The 25,960-nt window shown below is 41.4% G+C and overlaps 1 protein-coding gene across 1 annotated transcript in view; it reads left to right on the forward strand.

The window, feature by feature from the left end:
- LOC126413015 (myrosinase 1-like) overlaps positions 1-20,969 on the forward strand; it is an 87,174-nt gene extending 66,205 nt beyond the window's left edge. Inside the window, exons 9-11 of the mRNA XM_050082908.1 lie at positions 12,998-13,132; positions 18,467-18,573; positions 20,843-20,969. Of these exons, the coding sequence (XP_049938865.1) occupies positions 12,998-13,132; positions 18,467-18,573; positions 20,843-20,969 (369 nt within the window). The remainder of the gene's footprint in view (positions 1-12,997; positions 13,133-18,466; positions 18,574-20,842) is intronic.
- The last annotated feature ends 4,991 nt before the right edge of the window (positions 20,970-25,960 follow it).

A 25,960-nucleotide genomic window follows, 5' to 3' on the forward strand; every position in this document is an offset into this window, starting at 1 on the left:
TCAGATAAGAAAACGTGTGGAACAGTTTTTTAATATCGGTCTCAGAGCTCTTACAGTTTGTTTAAAAAAGTATCCATATGAAACAAAGCAATTTCAATTTCACAGAAAAGTAAAGAATTTTGACAGAGATACACCGACAAAAAATTTTTACCACAGGAAGTGGTGTTATACTGTGAAAAAAGCTTAAGAAAACATCACTTTTCTACCTCCAATGGTTCAGAGGAAAATGTTCCTCGTTGTTGTTGTTGTGGTCTTCAGTCCTGAGACTGGTTTGATGCAGCTCTCCATGTTACTCTGTCGTGTGCAAGCTTCTTCATCTTCCAGTACCTACTGCAACCTACATCCTTCTGAAACTGCGTAGTGTATTCATCTCTTGGTCTCCCTCTACAATTTTTACCCTCCACGCTACCCTCCAATACTAAATTGGTGATCCCTTGATGCCTCACAACATGTCCTACCAACCGATCCCTTCTTCTAGTCAAGTTTTGCCACAAACTCTCCCCAATTCTATTCAGTACCACCTCCTTAGCCATGTGATCCACCCATCTAACCTTCAGCATTCTTCTGTTTTTTATACACTGAAAAATGAAAGTTCCGTGAAATGCACACAAAATATTTTATAAGGATTTACAGCAAAAAATAGTACGTTAATGTTGACCACAGCCATACATTTGGTCTTTTTGCTCTTCGTGTACTTATTTCCTTTTAATCTGATGTTTCTGGCGTGCCCTTTTGGCTATATCCTTCACAGATGGTTCTGAACGATCAACACCCGAAGTATCTATCTTCTTCGATAGCTTCTAGGTGAAGCAACCTGCAACAAATCCTAGTCCAGTAAAGGACCTTATTCTTCCAATATTACCATCATTAAACATCAGACATGCATCATATGTGGCAATTTTAACAACAGTAGATGAGGTTAATGTTGTTTTTGGGCATCTCTTCCAAATGTGATAGCTGAAGCTCTCTTTCGGATTTTTTGTTCCGTCACGGGTACATTTCTTTAACGAATGAGGATGAGCTAGAAACTGGATTGTTGGCTTTTGGTGTTGAAGACTGCGTCAGAAGGATTGTGTTTATATGAATAGGTTTTGTTTTCTGCTTTCGCCCACCTATATTTGCACCAGAATATATCACACAATTCATGTACTGCCTTCTCATTAGTTGACAACGTGTGAAAAATATTGCCCACACAGCCTTATGCATTGCCTTCAAATCTCCAGTATTTTGCCATATTGCTTTGCCATAATATATTTGCAGTTTGTGGATCTCTCTGTCAGTGAGGCGTTGTGGCCCACCCAGTGGCTTTCCATTTTGAGCTTTACACCTTTTTGTTCTCCTTTCGTTTTCCGAAGTCTCCCGTCCATCCTCTTCTGAAAATGCCACACAAATTCTAGCTTTTCAGTGTTGCACCCATTTCCATATGGCTTGCTTTCTGCAACAGATTTGAAAGCACTAGAATCTCCATCACCAAGATATTTCACATGTCTGACTCCACGCCTCATTTCGCTCCGATGAATTATTAATTTCATTCCTGCTGGCTCCATGCCACCACTAGAACCATTATAATTCTTGCTGAAAATTATTTTATGTGTTTTTTGGCACTCTGTCTTCTTCATTATTTTCTAAGTCTTCCTCTGTGCTCAAATTGAGCAATATGTGGACATCACCTTCAGATCCAAAACTTTTCTTGTGCCACCACTTATAACTGATGAAAAAACGTGAGTGAGGTGTGGCCCCTTTTCATCCACGTGCTATCACATGAAACACATAGATCTGTAGAAGGTAAAGGATCATTTACTTATGTCTGAATGTCTTCGTTAAATAAAACTCCCTCTTTCACTACTGCTGACAAACTGCTATTGTATTCTGTTTCCAAGGCGTCCATATTTGGCCGCACTGTCCTAAAGGTTACGTTCGCCGTACGTCGCACATTGATTTCTGCGTTTATTTCACGCAGCGTTGCTTGTCTGTTACCACTGACAGCACTCGGCAAACGCTGCTGCTCTCGATCGTTAAGTGAAGCCCGTCGGCCACTGTTTTATCTATGGTAATAGATAATGCCTGACACTTGCTATCTTGAAATTGTGCGTCTCGAAATATTGAATTTCCTAACGATTTCCGAATTGGACTGTCCCATGCGCCTAGTTGCAACTACCATACATTGTGTACGCTACACTATGGCTATCTTTATAGGTCATATCGCTGTCTCATGACTTTTTTCACCTCAGTGTGCATTGAAATGTGTGTGGTGCCTGTTCTTTCGGACTTGGCTTTGTGACCAACTCCAGTGTAATGTACGTACTTGCAGCTTCTATTACAAAAAATGGTTCAAATGGCTCTGAGCACTAAGGGACTTAACTACTGAGGTCATCAGTCGCCTAGAACTTAGAACTACTTAAACCTAACTATCCTAAAGACATCACACACACCCATGCCCGAGGCAGGATTCGAACCTGCGACCGTAGCAGTCCCGATTTGATCATGGCATTGTTGGAAATTTTCGCAACACATGCTATCACACATGGAACATTTTCACAAAATTACTTTACTTACAAACTTCATGTTGTGGTAGGTGACTCTTAGTAATCAGATAAGAAAACGTGTGGAACAGTTTTTTAATATCGGTCTCAGAGCTCTTACAGTTTGTTTAAAAAAGTATCCATATGAAACAAAGCAATTTCAATTTCACAGAAAAGTAAAGAATTTTGACAGAAATACACCGACAAAAAATTTTTACCACAGGAAGTGGTGTTATACTGTGAAAAAAGCTTAAGAAAACATCACTTTTCTACCTCCAATGGTTCAGAGGAAAATGTTCCTCGTTGTTGTTGTTGTGGTCTTCAGTCCTGACACTGGTTTGATGCAGCTCTCCATGTTACTCTGTCGTGTGCAAGCTTCTTCATCTTCCAGTACCTACTGCAACCTACATCCTTCTGAAACTGCGTAGTGTATTCATCTCTTGGTCTCCCTCTACAATTTTTACCCTCCACGCTACCCTCCAATAATAAATTGGTGATCCCTTGATGCCTCACAACATGTCCTACCAACCGATCCCTTCTTCTAGTCAAGTTTTGCCACAAACTCCTCCCCAATTCTATTCAGTACCACCTCCTTAGCCATGTGATCCACCCATCTAACCTTCAGCATTCTTCTGTTTTTTATACACTGATAAATGAAAGTTCCGTGAAATGCACACAAAATATTTTATAAGGATTTACAGCAAAAAATAGTACGTTAATGTTGACCACAGCCATACATTTGGTCTTTTTGCTCTTATTGTACTTATTTCCTTTTAATCTGATGTTTCTGGCGTGCCCTTTTGGCTATATCCTTCACAGACGGTTCAGAACGATCAACACCCGAAGTATCTATCTTCTTCGATAGCTTCTAGGTGAAGCAACCTGCAACAAATCCTAGTCCAGTAAAGGACCTTATTCTTCCAATATTACCATCATTAAACATCAGACATGCATCATATGTGGCAATTTTAACAACAGTAGATGAGGTTAATGTTATTTTTGGGCATCTCTTCCAAATGTGATAGCTGAAGCTCTCTTTCGGATTTTTTGTTCCGTCACGGGTACATTTCTTTAACGAATGAGGATGAGCTAGAAACTGGATTGTTGGCTTTTGGTGTTGAAGACTGCGTCAGAAGGATTGTGTTTATATGAATAGGTTTTGTTTTCTGCTTTCGCCCACCTATATTTGCACCAGAATATATCACACAATTCATGTACTGCCTTCTCATTAGTTGACAACGTGTGAAAAATATTGCCCACACAGCCTTATGCATTGCCTTCAAATCTCCAGTATTTTGCCATATTGCTTTGCCATAATATATTTGCAGTTTGTGGATCTCTCTGTCAGTGAGGCGTTGTGGCCCACCCAGTGGCTTTCCATTTTGAGCTTTACACCTTTTTGTTCTCCTTTCATTTTCCGAAGTCTCCCGTCCATCCTCTTCTGAAAATGCCACACAAATTCTAGCTTTTCAGTGTTGCACCCATTTCCATATGGCTTGCTTTCTGCAACAGATTTGAAAGCACTAGAATCTCCATCACCAAGATATTTCACATGTCTGACTCCACGCCTCATTTCGCTCCGATGAATTATTAATTTCATTCCTGCTGGCTCCATGCCACCACTAGAACCATCATAATTCTTGCTGAAAATTATTTTATGTGTTATTTGGCACTCTGTCTTCTTCATTATTTTCTAAGTCTTCCTCTGTGCTCAAATTGAGCAATATGTGGACATCACCTTCAGATCCAAAACTTTTCTTGTGCCACCACTTATAACTGATGAAAAAACGTGAGTGAGGTGTGGCCCCTTTTCATCCACGTGCTATCACATGAAACACATAGATCTGTAGAAGGTAAAGGATCATTTACTTATGTCTGAATGTCTTCGTTAAATAAAACTCCCTCTTTCACTGCTGCTGACAAACTGCTATTGTATTCTGTTTCCAAGGCGTCCATATTTGGCCGCACTGTCCTAAAGGTTACGTTCGCCGTACGTCGCACATTGATTTCTGCGTTTATTTCACGCAGCGTTGCTTGTCTGTTACCACTGACAGCACTCGGCAAACGCTGCTGCTCTCGATCGTTAAGTGAAGCCCGTCGGCCACTGTTTTATCTATGGTAATAGATAATGCCTGACACTTGCTATCTTGAAATTGTGCGTCTCGAAATATTGAATTTCCTAACGATTTCCGAATTGGACTGTCCCATGCGCCTAGTTGCAACTACCATACATTGTGTACGCTACACTATGGCTATCTTTATAGGTCATATCGCTGTCTCATGACTTTTTTCACCTCAGTGTGCATTGAAATGTGTGTGGTGCCTGTTCTTTCGGACTTGGCTTTGTGACCAACTCCAGTGTAATGTACGTACTTGCAGCTTCTATTACAAAAAATGGTTCAAATGGCTCTGAGCACTAAGGGACTTAACTACTGAGGTCATCAGTCGCCTAGAACTTAGAACTACTTAAACCTAACTAACCTAAGGACATCACACGCATCAATGCCCGAGGCAGGATTCGAACCTGCGACTGTAGCGGTCACGCGGTTGCAGACTGTAGCGCCTAGAACCGCTCGGCCACTGCGGCCGGTTCTATTACAAACGTTAGTACCGTGGAACAAGAGTAACAGGATTAACGAACAAAAAGCAGGAGCGTGTCGTCAGCATAAAGTAATTGTTAAGTCACGAAGCTGCCCTGTTTTGTGGTATGCAGAATCTATAGTATGTACGTGGAGCACTAACAGTGTGTCAGTTGCTGCAGCGTTCGGAATTCCGTCCGCGGTTTGCTCCCTTCGGCGTACGCCGGCATCGTCGCAGCAGCTGCTCCATTAGTTCTAGTATTCAATTTCCTGTGTTCGCTGAAAGCCTCGTTCTTTGTTGCGACTGGACGAAATGCTGAGTTGTGCCGAGCATCGCGGTTGAATACCTGATTCTTGTTTCATATCTCAGCTAAATCCTTTGAAATGCAGTACCAGTCATGTCATGTAGCAGCCACTACTACTACGGTCGTACTTAAAGCTATTCCCTTCTGAGAGGCAATGATCTCCCAACGCTGACTTCGTGGTGTGTGCATTAGACGACCATGTCGCTGATATTCTCGGCAGCAGTCTACAACAGGGAGTATGGCGTCTTCGATGTACCTTTTGCCACATTGACGGTGGATGTGATACATTTCGCCCTATCCAGGTACAAGATCTTCTCTGCCACTTGCACCAATTCTCTCGTCTTTGTGGGGCATCCAGGGTGTTTAAATAAGTGACTAATACTTATAGAGGTGGTATAATTCATCGAAACAAGTATAATAAGTTCAGTAAACATGGGTTCAGAAACATATACCTTCCGAAATAAGTACATGTATAAATTAAGGGCTGGGTGACTCTTGGTCACAGATAGTAGCACAGTTGTTGCATTGGCCCTCCATGAAACGTGTCGCAAGGGTATAATGAAGTCTTACTCACTGTACTCTACCTGCCACTAGGTGGGCTACAGTCAGTTGTGTGGTTCAAGACATGTTGCAGGCTACTTTAGTCTTCCTCGTATTTGTGTGCCTTATTCTACAGTACTGTAGAATAAGGTATGTATCATGGTGTTTTACCATCTCCCAAACGCGAATTCACTTACGTGTTTACTGGTACTGTGCTGTTTTTACGTACAAATGGTGTAGCACATTTATATTTTCTCTGTTCCACCACTTGTTAGCGGTGGAAGCCTACTACTAGACAAGTGAAATGGCGGATTGTATTTTGCTATAGTTTAGTAAATGGACGTAACTTGTGAGCCCATGTCTACTGTGCTGAAAAAATATCCATAGCTCAGAGTGCCCTCAGCGAAGCTGTTCGGCAGATTTGTCCAGCGTCTGAGGGACGCTGGTACCCTTGAAACTCGGAAGACCGACAGTGGAAGGACCCCCCGCACAGTCCGCTCGCCTGACGTGGAGGAACGGGTGCTACATTCGGTGGAACAAATCCCTAGGTCCAATGTGCGACGATTAGCGGCAGCAGAAGGTGGGTCTCACTCTCTTATCTGGGGCGGGAGGGGGGGGGGGAGGAGGCGGTGAGGTATTTCATCTACAGATGATCATTACGGCAGACGGCGGTTCTGTCAATGGTTGTTGCAGAAGTGTACCGCAGATCCACTCTCCACATCCATATTTTATTTAGCGATATAAGTAAATCCCCAAGTAATTCAGAAACGAGGGCATCAACACCAATTCTCAATCAACGTACGAGCAGGCGCACTTGGTGGTAGATTAATATGGCTATACGTGCTACCACAAAGGTTAACTGGGGCGCATAACCTGGACTTTCTCTTTGATGTATGGCCTATTTTGCCGGAGGCTGTGCCATTGCAGCAACGAATACAAATGTGGTTCATGCATGATGACGCACCAGTGCACTTTACCCACACTTGATACAGACATTTTAGGATCACCGGATTGGTCGAAGGCCGAACACCTTGGCCTGCTCGTGCCCCAGACCTCAACCCTGTAGACTTTCGTGTCTACAACACGCCAATCAACGATGTGCGTACACTACAGGGTCGCATCTTCAATGCGTGCCAGCAGGTACAGCAACAACCGGGTATACCTCAGAGACTGCGTTATTCCTTACGTCGGAGGAGAGAAGGGTGCATTTTCATGAATGGACGCCACGTTGAACGCCTCCTGTAAGCACATGTATATAGCAGAAAGTATGCATTTCCGGACCCATGTATATTGGACTTGTTATTCTTGTTTTTATGAGTACTACCACCTCTGAAAGTATTCGACACTTTTGTTTGAGGACCCTGTATATTGCAGCTTCGCAGGATTTGTCCTATTTTGACCGACAATGCTCCAATACATGGTTCAAATGTAGTGACAACACATAGTTCCGTTTTCTCGATAGTCTCGATGTATAGCACTGAGATTTTGCTTCATAGTGACCGTTGGATTCGCCTCTCAGTTCAACTCCGCCTTCAAGTGTCTACGTTTGAGATTTTCCGAATCTGGCAGCATACTTTAATACGCCACTTCTCTGCCCTGGATGATACAACTTTGAGCGTGTACATGCAATACTCGTACTATGAGAGTCTTCTTGCGGTATACGTTATGAACAGTTTTCAGACTCAATTTCTATTCATCAGGATGTCCATCAAATTTAGCTTACAAAAAATGTTCAAATGTGTGTGAAATCTTATGGGACTAAACTGCTATGGTCATCAGTCCCTAAGCTTACACACTACTTAACCTAAATTATCCTAAGGACAAACACATACACACACCCATGCCCGAGGGAGGACTCGAACCTCCACCGGGACCAGCCGCACAGTTTAGCTTACAGTCCACTTCGATTTCCGTAGGTAAGTAGATGCTTCGGTGAACGGAGTTAATGTGCATAAGGATGCGGCTCAGCTCATCTCTTCAGCGCGGTTTCGTCGACATACTGTTAGCCTAGGAACCAGATAGGTTTCAGGTTCACCAACAACCGGCAGCGAACACGTGGGTTATTTAGTTGTTGTACAGGGAGATCAAGAAGTTCCCATATGAGGATTTTGCTGCAGCGTATAAAAAAAGTAACGTGGCTCCGATGCGGATACATAAACATTGACATATAAGAAAGCGATTAATCTAGCATTAATGTCTTTCTCACATGCGTGCGGTGGATGCGAAAACATGGACCATGGCGACGTCATTATCAAATGCATTGTAACAGGACCAACATGTTATTATCATTGTATTGGCTGCCGAAGTACAAACACGGACAGACCATAACTGGATAATAACCATTTATATAAGCGATAGATTTCAACGTTGTCGTTTCTTGCTTGACATTGTCTCCTTCCAATGAAATTTTTAAAAGCCCAAGTGTCACAGCTTGAAAGTAATTTTTTTTTTCTTTTTGATATTTGTTGGGGTGACATGGATTGGCATCAGTAATCAGATCTGTAGAGGCAGGTCCTGAAAACACTAAACTTGTGATGGCCATGGCTGCCATTGTTATGGGAAAGTCTAAATATTTAATACCACTGTTTTCTTGTACTACTCTCATCTACAGAGGTCCGTTCTCGGACAAAACTGAACAACAGCTACGTGGTTCTAATGCAGCCCTTGCCTTTATTACAACTAATAATGTACCTTCTAAACTGAGGTATACTATAGAAAACCAGCAACGTGGGTATCGAAATCCTGGAATGCACAAACTGCACTGCGGAGAGTGTGAAGGCTTTGATGTTGGCCAGGCAGATCTAGTTTCACCTGATTCAGAGAACATGCAAGTGTACATAACAGAACTGCCTTAGGGGACAATCATCGCACGTCTAAGCGTAGAGTAGTACTCATATGAAAAAGTACTAAACTTTCTCATTAAGATTCAAAAGCTAAAAGTTTAATATACTGGAAAACATTTATGAAATAAAAATAGAAAGCCAGATCACGTTTTGAACGACCCATTAGTGTCCGCTGAACATAATTTTTATATCAAATCTGACTGTGAATTATAAGTCTAGGTAAACTGGACGAATAGATTGCAGGTTACTAAGTATATTGGTTTATATATAAAGTATGTTTATATTGACATGAAGGTACTTATAGTTGAACACCCTGTAGGTAGCATTCCCTTAACCACAAACTTTATAATTTAGCTACCGCTGGTTCGCTCCAAAATATAAAAGATTTTCTTCAGGATCTCAGTAACCAAAATGTGAATATGCAGTTCACCATGGAACAGATTGTGAACAGAAGATTGCCGTTTCTGGATTTGTCAGTATAGTTACAAAGGGGATATTTCAGTTATGATATTTATAGGAGACCCACAACTTCAGATATAGTAATTCGTTGTTATAAGAACCACTCATGGCAATATAAGGTGGCAGCATTTCGCTCCATGCTGCATAGGCTACGTTGTGTCCCACTGTGCAGCGTAGCTTTTGAGCGTGAGTTACGCATAATTAATTAAATAGCTAACTCCAATGTCTATGAAGCAGAAGTTGTTAGTAAAATTAGTTGTAGTGTCATAAGAAATAAACAGGAGATTACATGGCGGTTATACTACCCTGATCCCTCTAAGTGATAGTGCTGTTAAAGATATGTATTACTATATGTTTTTTTGTTATGAAAACAAATCCAAGAAAATAGGTAAGCAGCTGGCTGCAAAAGGTATAACACCAGCCCATTTTATCCTCAAAAAGCGGCCAAAACTTTTGACATAGGATTCAAAAAGTTCAGGCTATTTATAGTATTTCTTGTGACAGCTGCCCTATAAAATACATATGCCAAATGGGGAGAAGTTTTAGTGGAAGATTTAGAGGGCATACCGCTAAGACCAGAATAAAGTGCGCTTTGAGCTCTCACTCGCAGTAGACGGGACACACAGTCACTGATGTTGTCACGATTCTTCAAATACTTCAAATACTTCAACGCGAGAAAAGGGGTAATGTTCAAAATATTTTAGAAGAACTGGAGATTTTTCGAGCATTGAAAATGACTCTGAAAATGCCCTCAGCTCCCAGACAGATTTACGTCAAAGAAACGTCCTAGCCAATTTTGATTATTTAAGTGAGTGATGTTTCCCGGCCCTACCGCTGTTTTTTTTTATTTATGTGAAAGACATTCAACGTGTGAAAACTATTTTATTAATTGATGGTGCTGCATATGGGAAGATAGTATCAGGAAGCCTTTTGAAATTCATTGTAACAGCAGTTCTGACTTATGCGACTCATAAACAGAGTGTTTTGTTTCTGATTATTGCATTTTGGTAATTATAAATGTGTAGCCAGCTCCCATCATTTCAATCAAGCTATCTGGTTACTTAATGTTTGCCACACTGCGCATGCGTTGCTTTCCGTGTGGCCTCGCTACAGATAGCGGTTAGTTGGTGCCGGCAGCAGCAACGCTTCTCTCCAGGCCGTTTACAAAGGAAGTAAAGCGTGACACTATAGGCAACTGTTTTCCTTTCAATGTTACAATCGCGGCGGTTTTTCTAAGGATTTAAACTGTCTTTTATTTTAAATTATTTTATTAGCTACTGCGTTCTCACTTTGACTGGGTTCATTTTTAGGCTGGGGATGCCCTTGTCCCCTAATAGATTTTATCATAGACGCTCGCACATTCGTGAGTCGGAAGTGTTAGATGCCTGGATGTAAATGTTGGAAATGGCTTTATCCGTTTAAATAGAGCCTTCAGTCATTTGAATGCAAGTAGACACAGACCTTATCGCTGTTATTTGTACGTTTCTTGGCATGGCTATATTTCTGGTGAGTTCTTTTATTCCTTTGTATACACTGAAGCACCTGAAGATGCAAATATAATTTGCGAAACAGGGCATTTTCTCCAATAAAGAATTCTAACTGTCACAGCGGTATTGTTTATTCAGATCATGCATTAATTTGGAGCCTGGTTATCAGATACCCTTATAGGTTGCAGGTATAATAGATTCTGTCTCTTTCCTTAGCCTGAATATTAATTATGCACTCCGTACTCTGCCCAGCTATTTGATTTTCGTTAGTGCTATTTGTTTAAAGGCCCTGATCTACAGTTGTTCTTGACACATAGCATGGATTACAGACGTCCTCTAAGCTCTGTATGACCTATTTTCATGTGCACTGTTACGGCCAATCCATACCTTTAATTTTATTGTAGTCATCTACATTATTTTATACGCTGCATATCATTTCCATTCATTCTGTGGTGGACACATTGCACTCAATAAAGCTTGTATCTGGATAAGATGTCTTTTTAAGATAGGCCAGTGTCGCTTGGTTTTTATGCACCTGACTCCCCTCCCCTCCCACATACATTTGTTACATGGGTCATATTTCATGGGACCCCTCCATGTCTGATTGGTTTACTCTTCGCTCTTGCACCAGTGTGTTTCTTTATGTCGCGTTGGTTTGTTAATTAAAGATATAGGTTTCTAAAATTTGTTGATTATTGCTGTTGTTTATTGACATTCAATAAGCTCACAAATGTAATTACTACAGATTTTATATGGAGCATAAGGCCATGGTCATTTGATATGTGTGTCCAGGTGGTATTCGTAATTGTTATATCCATCACTTTGAAAAATCCACCTTTCGTTCTGGTGCGCTGCTATTCATTACTTGTAACCACAGCATGTAATCGTTTAGCATGTACTACACACGCCATCCAGCGGCGAGATAAGTAACTTGGTAGCGGATCTGACGCGTCCATGTTACTACTCCGTCTGCAGCGCAATGCTGCGCGGCCAGTTTGCCAAAATCATGTTCACCTCCGGCATGCAAAGACGATACAAGGATTTTATCACCTGTGTGTACTTTATCTTCCATGTGTATTTCATCTTCCGTGTGCATTTTATCAACTATATGAATTTTATCAACTGAATTTTCATCAAGACATGTTTACATGGGGAGTGCCTTTTATGTTACGAGTTGACATAATATAACAAGGCATTTGTATAACAACTTCCATAAGATACGTGGAGTTTTGTATATTATCTGTAATCCGTGATATGAATTGTAGTCTCCTTTAGACCCTCTTATTGTCTTTATGTTTTTCCACTTAGATCAGATGACGGCAAAATAAGACTATTGAAATCAGTCATCATGGAATCATAAAAATGCCTTCACCGGGATCGCGGCGTACGAAGTGTGTTCATTTTAAACCATACCGATCGCTCCACAGCACAGCATGTGTACCTCAGAAAATAAAAATTCCTGTATTCCATTCAAAATACCGGGTGATTAAAGATAAAGCGAACTGTACTTCCTCGTTTTGATTCACTAGTTTCAGGGATTCTATAGTTACAATTGAAGTATTCACGTACGCTTAGCAGCTTGCAGTCTGGCGCTATTGACGACACTGAAAGCTTGAATGTCAGATCGGTTGTCTCGTTTGGTGCAACGGCCGAAATGTAAAACATATTCGTGTATAATTGTGGGAATTGACTGTATCAGCTTGATGACAGTGCACTGTTTCACTCTTGAGAAGTGAGTGGTGGTCCCAAGGCTACAGAAACAGGATACAACTACAACAGGTCGCATCTACACGACATTGCTTCATGTGTTCCGTCGGTTTTTCAATCACGTTAAAGTTTGAGTGTCTATGCACTAGGCCAGTGCCGATGGAAGGTTTTCGGATTTTGAATTTCTACATCGAAGTCCGTTTCCATTAAATAACAGCTTCATCGCAAAGGAAAGATATGAAAATATCGTGCATCTAACAGAAACCTTGAACCTAAATAGTTATTTCTAATTTCTATTACTGTTTGCCAATAGAGGAGCTATATCTTTAAACAACTTCAGCACAGAAAGAAATCATTTTTGACGGTGTTGTATATGCATGTTCTGTTTCGAATAACTAAGTTGTTAACTTGCAATGAAATTTTCAATGAAGAAAATATACGATTTTTAATGTGTTTCATGAAGGAATAGCTCTTCAGTACACGTTTTGTCTCTTCTTCCTTAGACCTTGTGTTCTATTACGTTCTCTAGTTGTAAATGCTTTTTCATGTCAACAGGTGGTCCCATGGGGTTTTCGCAAGTTACTGAACTGGATGTCAAACGAGTATGCAGGATACCCCATAGTCGTCACTGAGAACGGCTATGGAGACTGGGGAGAACTGGATGATCAGCGCCGAATCGACTATTATGGGGTGAGTACACTATTCCTTCTGTGTCGACAACTGCACTGCGCAACTGTTTTACACCATATGAGGGAAGAAAATGGAAATTTATTTTGCTTAGAGGAAATGTAAGATTTCTTTTATTACTCCATACCATTTTCTAGCGGGGACAGTGAGAGCATTGGCAACATGTTCGCTGGCTTCGATCAGAAGGTATATCCGTTTGTGAAGATTGCGGTGGCCTATTACTGCATATGCCCTCTGGTACTAAAACCTCTCACTGTTTTATACTTCATCCAGTTAATTCATAAGGGACAATGACATCGAGTTTTCATGCCCCGAAACCTTCTTCTTTATATTATATGTGACCCATAAATAGACATACACTATCTGATTAACTTCGTTTTAGATTTCCTAGTGATAAGGAATTTTCTTATAGTGCAACTATATAATTACTGGTGGGGGTTGATATACACTAAACCAAGACCAAACCATAATCCTTACAACAGATTTCATGTAGCTACTCGCTATCTGTGCTTACGAATTACACATTATAGATGTAATTCGTGCAATGCAAATGTGTCTGCACTCTGTATCCTACAAAATCTGATTAACTGAATCTATATGAGGTGTGATAGCAAAATACCAAAATCTCCGTTGCTGCCGACACGTACATTGGCGTTTCACTGCAAGACGAGCTTAGTTCGCTAGCTGAAAATTTTATTTCAAAATGAGACTGTGCCATCACTACTGAAGGAAGTAGCAGCTCGTTCGATAACGTAGATCTTAAGTGAAAATATGTAAAGATCTGAATAAAGATCGGAGGAGCGAAAAACAAGTTCACAAGAGCCCTAGAAAATATTAATACTGAATATTAATTTCATTCAGAAAATGAATACAGAACCTCATACTTATCTCTCAGTGAATCACTCGACAACATAATCAAAGGTGTTAAAAAGACAAAAAAGAATCATCCTGTAATCGTATTAACGCCCGTGTTATAATTTGATTAGTGGAGAGTACTTAAAGCGAGTCTGGTGCGACTTATCCGACGTCCAAAAAGACATAATCCTTGGCTTTCGGGCCAGAGGCGGAAGAATTTACGAAACGGCCGAGTGTGTAAGCCACTCGCATGTCGCCGTGGTTAAAGCACACCGTGCATGGCAAAAAAGGCGCTACTCTAGTCCGTCGTCGAGGCAACTGGTGTGCGCTATGGCTCGTAGAGACAGGGGTGAATGACGTCTGCGGTAATATGTATGGGCGAACAGAGAAATCTTCAGCAACTGACCGCCCAGATGAACTACGGGGCTACCAACAGTGTCTCCGCAATTACCGTTCAGCGAAAGTTGCCGCGCATGGGCGTACCAAGCACGCCCCTGGTTCATACACCTGCTGTTCATCAGCAACGTGGATGGAATTTGGACATCAATACCGCAAATGGGCGTCCAATGACGGAAGTGGCGACAATGCCCTTTCCTATGAGCCACGTTTCATATTACATCGGTCGGGCGGCCGTTGGCGTGTATGGCATGAAACGTAAGAAAGCGAACACCTTGCCACAATCGTCGGAAGGATCCAGGCTGCAGGAGGGAACGTTATGGTCTGGGGAATGCTTTCGTTGCATTCCCTTGGTGATCTCGTCATACTGGGTGGCACAATGGATCACACAAGTGTGCATCTACCCTTGGGGAACCTTGTCCACCCTATATTCTGTTTGCTTTTCCTTGGAACGGTGGCATCTACCAGCAGGGCAAAGCAATGTACCACACAGCTCGGAAGTACACGTGCTTATTTTGCAGAGCAGCAGGAGGAGTTTGCCGTACTAACTTGGTCACCAAACTCACAGACCATAGTCGACGGGTCATTAAACCCAATCTTCCATCCTTCCTTTTTCCCAGCATTTATCAGGTAAACCCAATCGACAATCTATGGGACCACCTCGATCGAGCTGTTCGCGTCATTGATCCTCGCGCGAGAATTCTAACTCTGATGGCCACAGCACTGGAGTTGAGATGGCTCCACATATCTGTCGGTACATTCCAGAACTTCACCGCATGTCTCGCAGCGGTCCACCCTGTATTCAAGCTTTTGACAGGTTGTCACATTAATGTGACTGGACAGTGTAAGTTAAATGTTCCAAAAAGCGCAACTACGCAAATTCAGGGCAAGCAAGTAGCCGTATCACCATAAATCACAAGGACGTCGCTTCAACGAGCCCTTTTCTGTAACGTAAGATAAGCCACGTATACTGAACAGGTTGGCACGTCCTCAGAGGGAGAACAGAGTTACCCGCTTTGTTCAGTGATAATGGGGATTTCACTAAGCGAATCTTCCCGCCAAAAATTTCTTAGTGGGCGACTCACCATGGAGCTTGGACGGCTTACTTATCACATGCTTTGCCATTGTAATCCAAAGATAGCTGGTGGATAAGTGACCAAGAGACGGAAAAGGTGTTTTTTATGTGCAGACGAACACATATCATGAAAGGTGTCTAACAGCAGACGACCTTCAGTGCTTAAAGACGAATCAACAGAGGACTCTATATATACGTTCCATAGCACATTTATCTTAATATGAGTGCTGATAAATTAATACATCACTTATGCTTAGGAACAGAACTGAATGATTTGTATGTGGAGTTACCGTAAGATCAGTACCTCTTATGGTTCGGTAGTTTATTAACAAGCGTTGTGATTGTTATTCGAGTCTTTGTGCTATATGCTTCATAGTAACTGCAATCTTGATAGGTTTCAGTTTCTATCAGATGTTCATTTACATTGATCGCAGTAAAATTATTCAGTTTTCTGATACATTGTGACGACTGATTTAAGTTTAGATCACTTAGTTTACTCTATTTACCACTCCAAATATCTAAAGTTTCAAATGGCTCTGAGCACTATGGGACTTAACATCTATGGTCATCAGTCCCCTATAACTTAGAACTACTTAAACCTAACTAATCTAAGGACAGCACACAACACCCAATCATCACGAGGCAGAGAAAATCCCTGACCCCGCCGGGAATCGAACCGGGGAACTCGGGCGTGGGAAGCGAGAACGCTACCGCACGACTACGAGCTGCGGACATCTAAAGTTTCTTAGTATTTTATAACGACACTCAAACACAAAAGATAAAAACAAACTATCGTTATCACTTAATTGAAATTTAATACTGATAAATAACAGTGTTCTGACGAAATGAATAGCGCAGTCCCCTAGACGTTTTCCTAAGGGAATTGGAAATATATTCAACTTTAAATTCGTCACATCTTCCCAAATTTCATCTCTTTCTCTTCTAACCAAACTCTGTGCTGTTGATCTCAGCAATACACTAAAATAATACGTTAAATTTATCTTCTTTTGAGGTAACACGACGTCTCTGTCTTCACTGTTCCAGTCAGTTCATTTTGTTGTTTGAGTCTAACTTCTACAGTGAGCATACGTATATTTTGACCTTTATCTACTTTCTTGTGTGACGCTTGTATTGTTTAATTTAGATGCTGTCATTAAATCAAGCACTTTCAGTGGAGGATCAGTATGTCAGGCGAGAGACTGAACCAGTTGAACTAGTGGCCAAAATATTTTTGCTGCAACTGTAACAGATTTGTAATAAACTCTACCTATTTCCATTGCGTTACACACCAAATACGCTTTCATTGTCTCAGTCAGAATAACATAACACTTCCATTTATATCTTCATCACACACATCTAAATTCATACAGTATGGTTATTTTACAAAAGCAAAATTTTCACGGAAGGCTCATATTATCTAGTACTGAACAGAGAATTTTGACGCAGCTCACGTTTATCTGCACTACATTCACATCGTTTCCACCGATCTATTTAAATCTTTCAAAATTTATTCTCTGGTATTCCAAATAACGTTCATTCGTTTTGTTACTTGTCGCTAGCTTTAACGCCTCTTTACAAACTGTTCGTCTCACTATTTACAACAACATGCAAAGTAATTTCTAATAATTTCTGTAACATAAATTAATGTAAAAGACTTTAGGACCATTGTGACCATTGTTGGAAACATGAAAGAAAACACCAACTGGATCACTCACTTTATCTCTGATTTTAAATACTGTCTTTTTCCTGATGAACAGATCATTTTCAGATTCGAAGTTAGTCCTACAAAGGACAGTTTGACCGACTGTATGGAGATGTAACAGAACTTTGGCCTGTGAATTACGTTCATGAGATGTGCAGCGTCCTGTGAATTGAGCTACACCTGTTGAAATTGATGTGGGACCAAATTCTTGATGACACTCCGTTGATGGTTAGCAGCAAACAAATTACGATTTTGTGCTGAAGTTCACATGTTTTATCGTCAAACATACTACAGTATTACTGAAAAATGTATAAACAAAAGTACTCTACAGATTAGCTGAACATGTTACTTAATTGCCGGCCGCGGTGGTCTCGCGGTTCTAGGCGCGCAGTCCGGAACCGTGCGACTGCTACGGTCGCAGGTTCGAATCCTGCCTCGGGCATGGATGTTTGTGATGTCCTTAGGTTAGTTAGGTTTAACTAGTTCTAAGTTCTAGGGGACTAATGACCACAGCAGTTGAGTCCCATAGTGCTCAGAGCCATTTGAACCATTTTTTTTGTTACTTAATTTATATATTTGGATAATCTGGACCAACATTACAAAAAATTTGATTTAAATCAAATAGTTCTCTGTGGCAACACAACTTCCGTCTTGCGTTTGCAGTTTTTTGTTCTATACCGTGGTCATCGTTTGTGTGACTATACTTTTCGATGTATTTATATGTGACGAGTAAGAGGTGGGCTCTCGCTGTTAATTTAATAAAGTCCTGTTTTACTCAGTCCGTGCTTTTAGAAGTTTCAGCTACATTCTGTATAATAACGAACGTCGTACTTCAGTTTCTTAGGACATGAAAATATCGAATGTTAAATATTAGTGCTAAATTAAAGGTAATTCTAGAGAGAATCTTCGAAAAGTAATTGGTTCGCGAACAATATCAATTTAAATAATATGGCTCCTTCTTTTTGTTTGATGCATTCATCGTTAAATTAAAGAACTGAAGTTTTCCTTACAAATATGTCATTTGTGTGTCTCAATTTTGTGGTCATGCTGCTGATTATTAGCAAAATATGCTTTTATCTCTGTAGCGTTACAGTTCTTTGTGGATTAATAGAACGAAAGCTTTTTAAAATTAATAAATTAGTTCAAGGTTTATTATAAACTGATAGACTGTTACAAAAAACACACTGTTTGCTTACAAGGGCAAAAATAATGAGCATTGTTATGCTCATCCGATAACACGCTAGTGATAAGAAGATGCTTCATTTGTGGTATCTGCGTGCGACTCTGCACTACCCTCTCTCCGTTACAGAGTTATTTGGCCGAACTGTTGAAAGCTATTAATGAAGACGGTGTCAACGTACTTGGTTACATGGCGTGGAGCATTATGGACAATCTGGAATGGGCTTCTGGATACGAGTAAGTTGAATATTTGTTGTTTTTCTCATACTTTTTTTCCTAATAACCGTTACGTTCTTCACTTCTAAACTGAACTCTTTTCTGAGACACGACAAGGAGCGACATTACTTACTTAATTAGACCGTGCATTCCGTTGAACAGATACTGCAGCTCTTCTACATTTTCACTAAGGATAGGAATGTTATCAGTCAAATTCATCACTGATATCCTTTCACCTTGAATTTTAATCCCACTCTTAAACTTTTCTTTTATTGCCGTCATTGCTTTCTCGATGTATGAACAGTAGGGGTGAAAGGCTACATCACGTCTTACACCATTTTAGTGCCAGGACATCGTTCTTGCTCTTCCTGTCTCATTATTTCTTATAATAATATTTCCATATTGTATATTACCCGTCTCTCCCTACTGCTTATCCGAATTTTCCTCAGAATTTCACTAAATCTTGCTCTATTTTACATTGTAGATCGCTTTTTCCAGGACGAGCCAGAACAGCCTCTCTGATGGTTTTACCTATTCTCAAGCCAAACTATAGTTCATGCAATAGATCCTCACTTATCTTTCTCTTTTTCTATATTAACAATTCGTGTCGGCAGTTTCGATGTATGACTTGTGAAGCTGATTGTGTGATATTTCTCCCATTTGTCGGCTTTTGCTAGTTTCGGAATTGTGTGGCTTGCGCTTCTCCGAAAATCTGTTGATATATTGCCAGTACATACCAGTGTTATCGTTTCCCACAGTGATTTCATAAATTCCGACGGAATGTTGTCTATCTCTTCTACCTTATTTGATCTTAAGTGCTCCAAAACTCTGTTATATTTTGAATCTAACACTGAATCCCGAATATCGACTCCAGTTTTAAGTCTTCGGCCTGGTATCTCATTGACTGGAACAGAACTGTGGTCAGTTATGAGCCCCGCATCGAAATGAGCCCCGACAACCAGCGAAGACGTTCCTCGAGACGCTACGGACAGCGGGGTGCGAACCCTACTGCCATCCGCCAAATGGTTCGACAGCCGTGAGTGACGTTCTCCGGTGCCATTTCTTTGGTTTTGATACACGGCACCATTACATTTGAGCGGTACGCCAACGATATTCTGCTCTCTCCGTTTTGTTGCCCTTCACGGCAAGCCATCCTGAAATTGGAATGTAAAAGATTATAATCGCCCGCCAAAGGCGACAGTTTCATCGGCTTCTTGATGCACTAATTTACCAACAGCCGTATGTATTGTAGAAATTTATTTTATTGAAATTTATTTTATTTTATGAACTTCTATGTGCTACAAGTTTCGGCATTACTTTGATGCCATCTTAAGGCCCCACTCGTCATAGTCGTAAAACCGCTATGCACGGAAGGAGCCAAATAACTGGATCCGTGAATCAATCTCCTGTAACAGCTCTTGGTGGCCAGGTGACAAACCAGTTCTTTGGCACTTTCCGTGTGTAGCGGTTTTACGACTATGACGAGTGGGGCCTGAAGATGGCATCAATGTAATGCCGAAACTGGTAGCACATAGAAGTTCATAAAATAAAATAAATTTCTACAGTACATACGGCTGCTGGTGAATTATTGCATCAAGAATTTCATGCCAGCCGTCGTCCCACGATCCATAATGGATCAACGAAGGAGAGTTTCTACGGCTACGGCATACTAAATCCTACCTTGGCCAGGAAGGTCGCCGGATCTCTTTCCAATTCAGAACGTTTGGAGCATTATGGACAGGGCCTTAAAACGAGACCTCGATTTTGAGGTTCTAACTCGCCAGTTGGACAGATTTTGGCATTATATCCCTCAGAAGGACATCCACTGACTCTGTCAATAAATATCATGCCGAATAACTGCATGCATAATGGCCAGAGGTGGACCAACCCGTTATTGACTTTCTCAGATCTCAAGCTCTTTCACTTGGATGAAACATCAACCAATTGCTCTGAAATTGTAATAATTTGTCTGTACATGTCCATCACATCTACTGATTTCATTCCCATTCTGATAATTTCTTCGTGGTGCGACTTTCTTCTTTCTTTGAGTGTACTTACAGCGAACTTCAACATGAAAGAGAGTGAAAAGAAATTTTTCGAATCAAGCAGCTGCAATAAATCAGAATGTTTCAACAACCGTCGGGATATATATTTCACACTTATAGTTGATGTGCGACTATTATTTTCTTAGTCTGCTGTTTGACACAGCCCGTTTTTTTTTTTAATTTTTCTTTGACCACAGCTTGCTGTAAGCAGTGAAGTAAAACTGTTTCCTTTCTTTTTCTTTCAGGTTACGCTTCGGAATTTACAGGGTAGACTTCAACAGCACTGATCTTGCAAGGATTCCGAAAGCATCTGCAAGCTTCATGGGTGACATCTTCAGAAATAAGACAGTCCCTGATGAGTACTTTCAGTAGAATTAGCGAATCTTATTCTTACTCATAAACAAACAATATCATTAACTTGTAAGTCAGCAATTGCGTTTAGAAAAGAACTATATTTGAACACATGGCGCAGGACCATTATTTTATTCCTCATTTTGAATTACTTCGCTATACATTCCCATTCTTCATTATCTCCCTATTTCCTTTAATCTTAAAATTACACTTACTCCTTGTTCTACAATGTAAACCAAGTACAAGGTAATTACTGTTTCACATTTAGAAACACATTCTGCTAGGTTTCAATATCATAGCACAATGCTGTTAGTGGTAAGTCATACACTGATCCTAAATCATACACTGATCGTCATAAAAAGGGTTGCACGCAGAAGGGCAACGTGGATTGCGGTCATTTGGCAGGTAAGTAGATGGTGCCACTTGCGAAGTGACTACTTTCAACGTTGAAGGAACAACATTTATTGCGCTAAACGGCCACGAAACGTACGTGTCAGTATGGCGTCGGGCAACCTTAGTTGTGAACATAGCGTCCAGATGGCGCGGCGTGCAATTGTACAGGTCTCCAATTTACCTGATACTGCAGCCCAAGGCGCTTCTTCTTGATTGGTGAGAGGTCGAGGGCGAAGAGTTTTGGAAGTGTGAGGTTTAATTATTTTAAGAGGGATAATAGCAGAACGTTTTTATTAAATTATTGTTCTACTAAATAAAAACTTCATTTCCACATTTCATCGTAAAAAAATAAAGAAAACCATAATTATCCATGGATTTGGTAACAAGTACAGTCAAACCGGCCATTAAAAGCACGGAGATGCCCAAACATACTAAATTAAATCTTTACCATTTAAAAGTACAGCAGACCACAGAGAATCATAGTTCTAGTTGAGTGTTGTTAACTATATTCGTCTTTGGCACTACGGGAAAAATCAGCATAGCTTAAGAACAACTAGAAATAATTATGTTAAAAGGATTCCACAGCTGAGGTAATAGTTATAAGAAAGGAAATACAATATTCAACCGTTATCATGAGACTTAGGGGAATATCAGTAGGTACTGATACTCTGAACAAAGGACACTGGTGGACACAAACACTAAATGCCCACCATGGCACACAGGAATGGTAAAACTTTAGTGCCAGTCTCTGGTGAGATCCCAGAGTATAATGTTTAACATAAGTTTCTCACCAAAATAATTTTCCTCTGCGACCATACTGGAAAAACGATTTCATACACGTTAGAGTTGTGTGCTGATATTAATGCGCCCAGGATCACTTCTGTCTTAAGTTGCTTCTCGAAGACGTACGAGGTATTTCAACATGAAACGGATACACGTCTTGCGTCACATTATTTGTACCTAATGGAGACATAGCCTGACTCCTCATGCAGATTTTGACGTTAAAGACTCTTACTTACCTTAAGATGACGTCATATTTACCGAAAATATATTAAAATATCCACCCACCGACCCACCCGTACCTTCCACATGTCAGCAACGTGGACGTGGCACAACGCAACAGCGCGAGCGCTGGAGACATAGTAAGATATTACAGCCAAGGTCACATTATTCCAATGACAGTCTACAGCAAAGGTATACCTACTCATGCCTATACATCTCTCGGACTTTAGAAAGATCACTGGAGGCATAGCTAGGGTCCTCATCTACAATATGACGCCATAAACTGTTGCTTTTATTGAAAGACGTCATATGTACTAAAAATATACACTATGTGAACAAAAGAATCCGGACACCCAAAAAACATAGGTTTTTCATATTAGGTACATTGTGCTGCTACCAACTGCCACGTACTCCTTATCAGCGACCTCAGTAGTGATGAGACATCGTGAGAGAGCAGAATAGGGCGCTCCGTGGACTTTGAACGTTGTCAGGTGATTGGGTGTCACTTGTGTCATACGTCTGTTCGCGAAATATCCACACTCCTGAACATCCATAGGTACACTGTTCCCGATGTGATAGTGAAGTGGGAACGTGAAGGGCACAAAAGCGTACAGGCGACGGCGTCTGTTGACTGACAGAGACCGCCGACAGTTGAAGAGGATCGTAATGTGCAATGCGCAGACGTCTATCCAGACCATCACATAGGAATTCCACAATGCTTCAGGATCCACTGCAAGTACTATGACTGTTAGGCGGGAGGTGAGAAAACTTGGATTTCGTGGCCGAGCGACTGCTCATAAGGCACAAATCAATCCCGTAAATGTCAACCGATGCCTCACTTGGTGTAAGGAGTGTCAACATTGGACGTTTGAACAGTGGAAAAACGTTGTGTGGAGTGACGAATCATGGTACACAATGTGGCGATCTGATGGCAGGGTGTGAGTATGGCGAATGCCCGGTGAACGTCGTCTACCACCGTGTGTAGTGCCAACAGTAAAATTCGGAGGCGGTGGTGTTATGGTGAGGTCGTGTTTTTCGTAGAGGGGCAAGCACCCCTTCTTGTTTTGTGTGTAACTATCACAGCACAGGCCTACATCGATGTTTTAAGCACGTTCTTGTTTTCCATTGTCGAAGAACAATTCGGAGATGGCTATTGCATCTTTCAACATGATAAAGCACCTACTGATAATGCACCGCCTGTGGCGGAGTGGTTACTCGACAATTACATCCCTGTAATGGACTGGCCTGCTCAGAGTCCTGACCTGAATCCTTTAGAACGGGTTTGCGATGTTTTGGAACGCTGACCTCGTGCCAGACCTCACCGACCGACATCGATACCTCTCCTCAGTGCAGCACTCCCTGAAGAATGGGCTGCCATTCCCCAAGAAACCTTCCAGCATCTGACTGAACGTGTGCCTGCGAGAGTGGAAGCTGTCATCAAGACTAAGGTTGAACCAACAGCATATTGAATTACCGATATTGAATTACCGATGGGTGGCGCCACGAACTTGTAAGTCATTTTAAGCCAAGTGTCCGGATACTTTTGATCGCATAGTGTGTTACAATAAATTATCAATATTCTAGCTATGCGTCCCTTAGTATATACTACGTCATGCAATACATGTATCCAGAAATGCATCAAAAACAAAGGCTCCAAATAGGAGATTCCACACCGTCAAGCGATACGATCAAGTAGTACATCTAACTCTTGAGCGGAGACTGTCCGCACACCGTCCACCTCGTAACGCCCAGGCAATTCTGCACAGATGGTCCTTCGTTACACTTTATGGTCTACTGTTAGGCGGCGATACACAGCTTGCGCACAACTTCGAGTACCCCAACTGGTAGGCGAATGTGTCAGCACTACCAACAGAGAGGACCAACTGTGCAGCGAGGTGTTTGATTTTGATCCGTCTATCGCGTCGAATGATAGCACCCTCCGAGTTCGAACTCTGTAAGTTTCACAGCTGTGTGGGACCGGCCGGCCAGCACGCGGGAGATCGGACAGGTTTGTGCGACTGACCGCACCTTGTTGCGGTGATGGCTGAAGCCCGCCCAACGACACACTGTGCTTTTGTTCACTGCCAGGTCTCCATAGACATTCTACAAGCGTCTATGAATATCTGTGATGCTCTGGATTTCTGCCAAAAGAAACCTAATGACAGCTGTCTGCTTGGAGCCCACCTCTTTACAGACGCCACTTTTAACGCAACGTATAGCACCGCCACCCATCTGAACATCGTGAAACAACAGGGGCTGACGCGGAAATATTCCACAGATTCCTCAGGTTTTCAACCGAAATTTTCCGAGAAAAACAAATGTGTTGCATTACTAATTCAACGCCTCTCATAGATTCAATTAGTGTGCGCGAAAGCGTCTCAGATATGCTCAGCCAGCTCCCAGGGCAGACGCTACAAGAAAAACATTGTTCATTACGGTGTAGTTAACATCCGAAAGCGTATATTCCTACCACAGTTAACTAATGTGTCGGTTCCTCCTTCTACATTTCAAGAAAAGACTATAAAGGTAAAATTAAAATTTTCACCTCATACGGTGCCTTAGCAGCAGTCGCTCTTGCCGAGGACCATTTTTGTGACTGTAGCTCGGTTAGGGTTTCGGGGGGGGGGGGGGGGGGCTCAAAGAGCCGTCCTCTAGTCCCATAAGGTGTCTGGCGATAGATGTCAGCTTTCAGCTTTGACAATACTTCATTGTCGAATTAGAGATCCCCTCCTTTCTCTTTCGCTTACCGTATCTGTCAGTCTACTTCTATGTTATAAGTTCAGTTCCAATACAGTAAAGCTCCTTAGGAAGTTTAATCAGAATTAACCTTCTTCATTAATTGTTAAATAAGTCTGTTACAGAATCGAGTGCAGGTACGACGAAATCGAAACTACTGAAACTGCGCAGCTATGAGCCCATTTGCGCACTGAACGACGTGGGTCGCACACCGTTTCTCCTTTAACAGTCCCTTATCTTCTCCAATTTTTACAATGTCCCTCACTAGTGAAATTCCGGTGGTAAGCTAAACATGATGCTAATACTACCATCACGACTTTTAAATTTGGCTTCACAATCAGTCTTAGTACAGGGTCGAAAACGTCAGATGACACTCTTTTTATGTAACACGAGTGTTCTGTCGTGTTCAGATGTAAATATGCTACGTTTTGACGTGCAAATTTGCCCCCATATTTCACCTGCTGTCGCAACTTCAGTGTAATTGGTCGCATATTATGTGTTTTTCAGTTGAAACTTTTTTTCAAAGCGTTTTTCGAAGAACGACTGCAAATTAAATGCGTGCACGAAAACACGCTGCACCGTATGATTCACGGATTCAGTTGCGCTGCAGTAATCGTGTGCCTGCCTGAAAGACAAAAGTCTAGCTTCATGTTTGGAACTAGCACACGGTTTGGATCCGTCCTCAAGTTTCGTCACAGTACTTATTTCGCAGCAGACAGAGAGTTTCATTTAGGGAAGAAATAAAGATCTGTTTTAGTAACTTTGTTGATGTGCAGTAAAAATTTAATATCTTGCAGATTATTACTAGTAAAGAAAATGCCACAGGAAACAACATTACACACATTTAGCTTATCATATTCGAGGTCACCAACTTATAGCTG

Source organism: Schistocerca serialis, chromosome 7, assembly GCF_023864345.2.
Source record: "Schistocerca serialis cubense isolate TAMUIC-IGC-003099 chromosome 7, iqSchSeri2.2, whole genome shotgun sequence".
NCBI lineage: Eukaryota > Metazoa > Arthropoda > Insecta > Orthoptera > Acrididae > Schistocerca > Schistocerca serialis.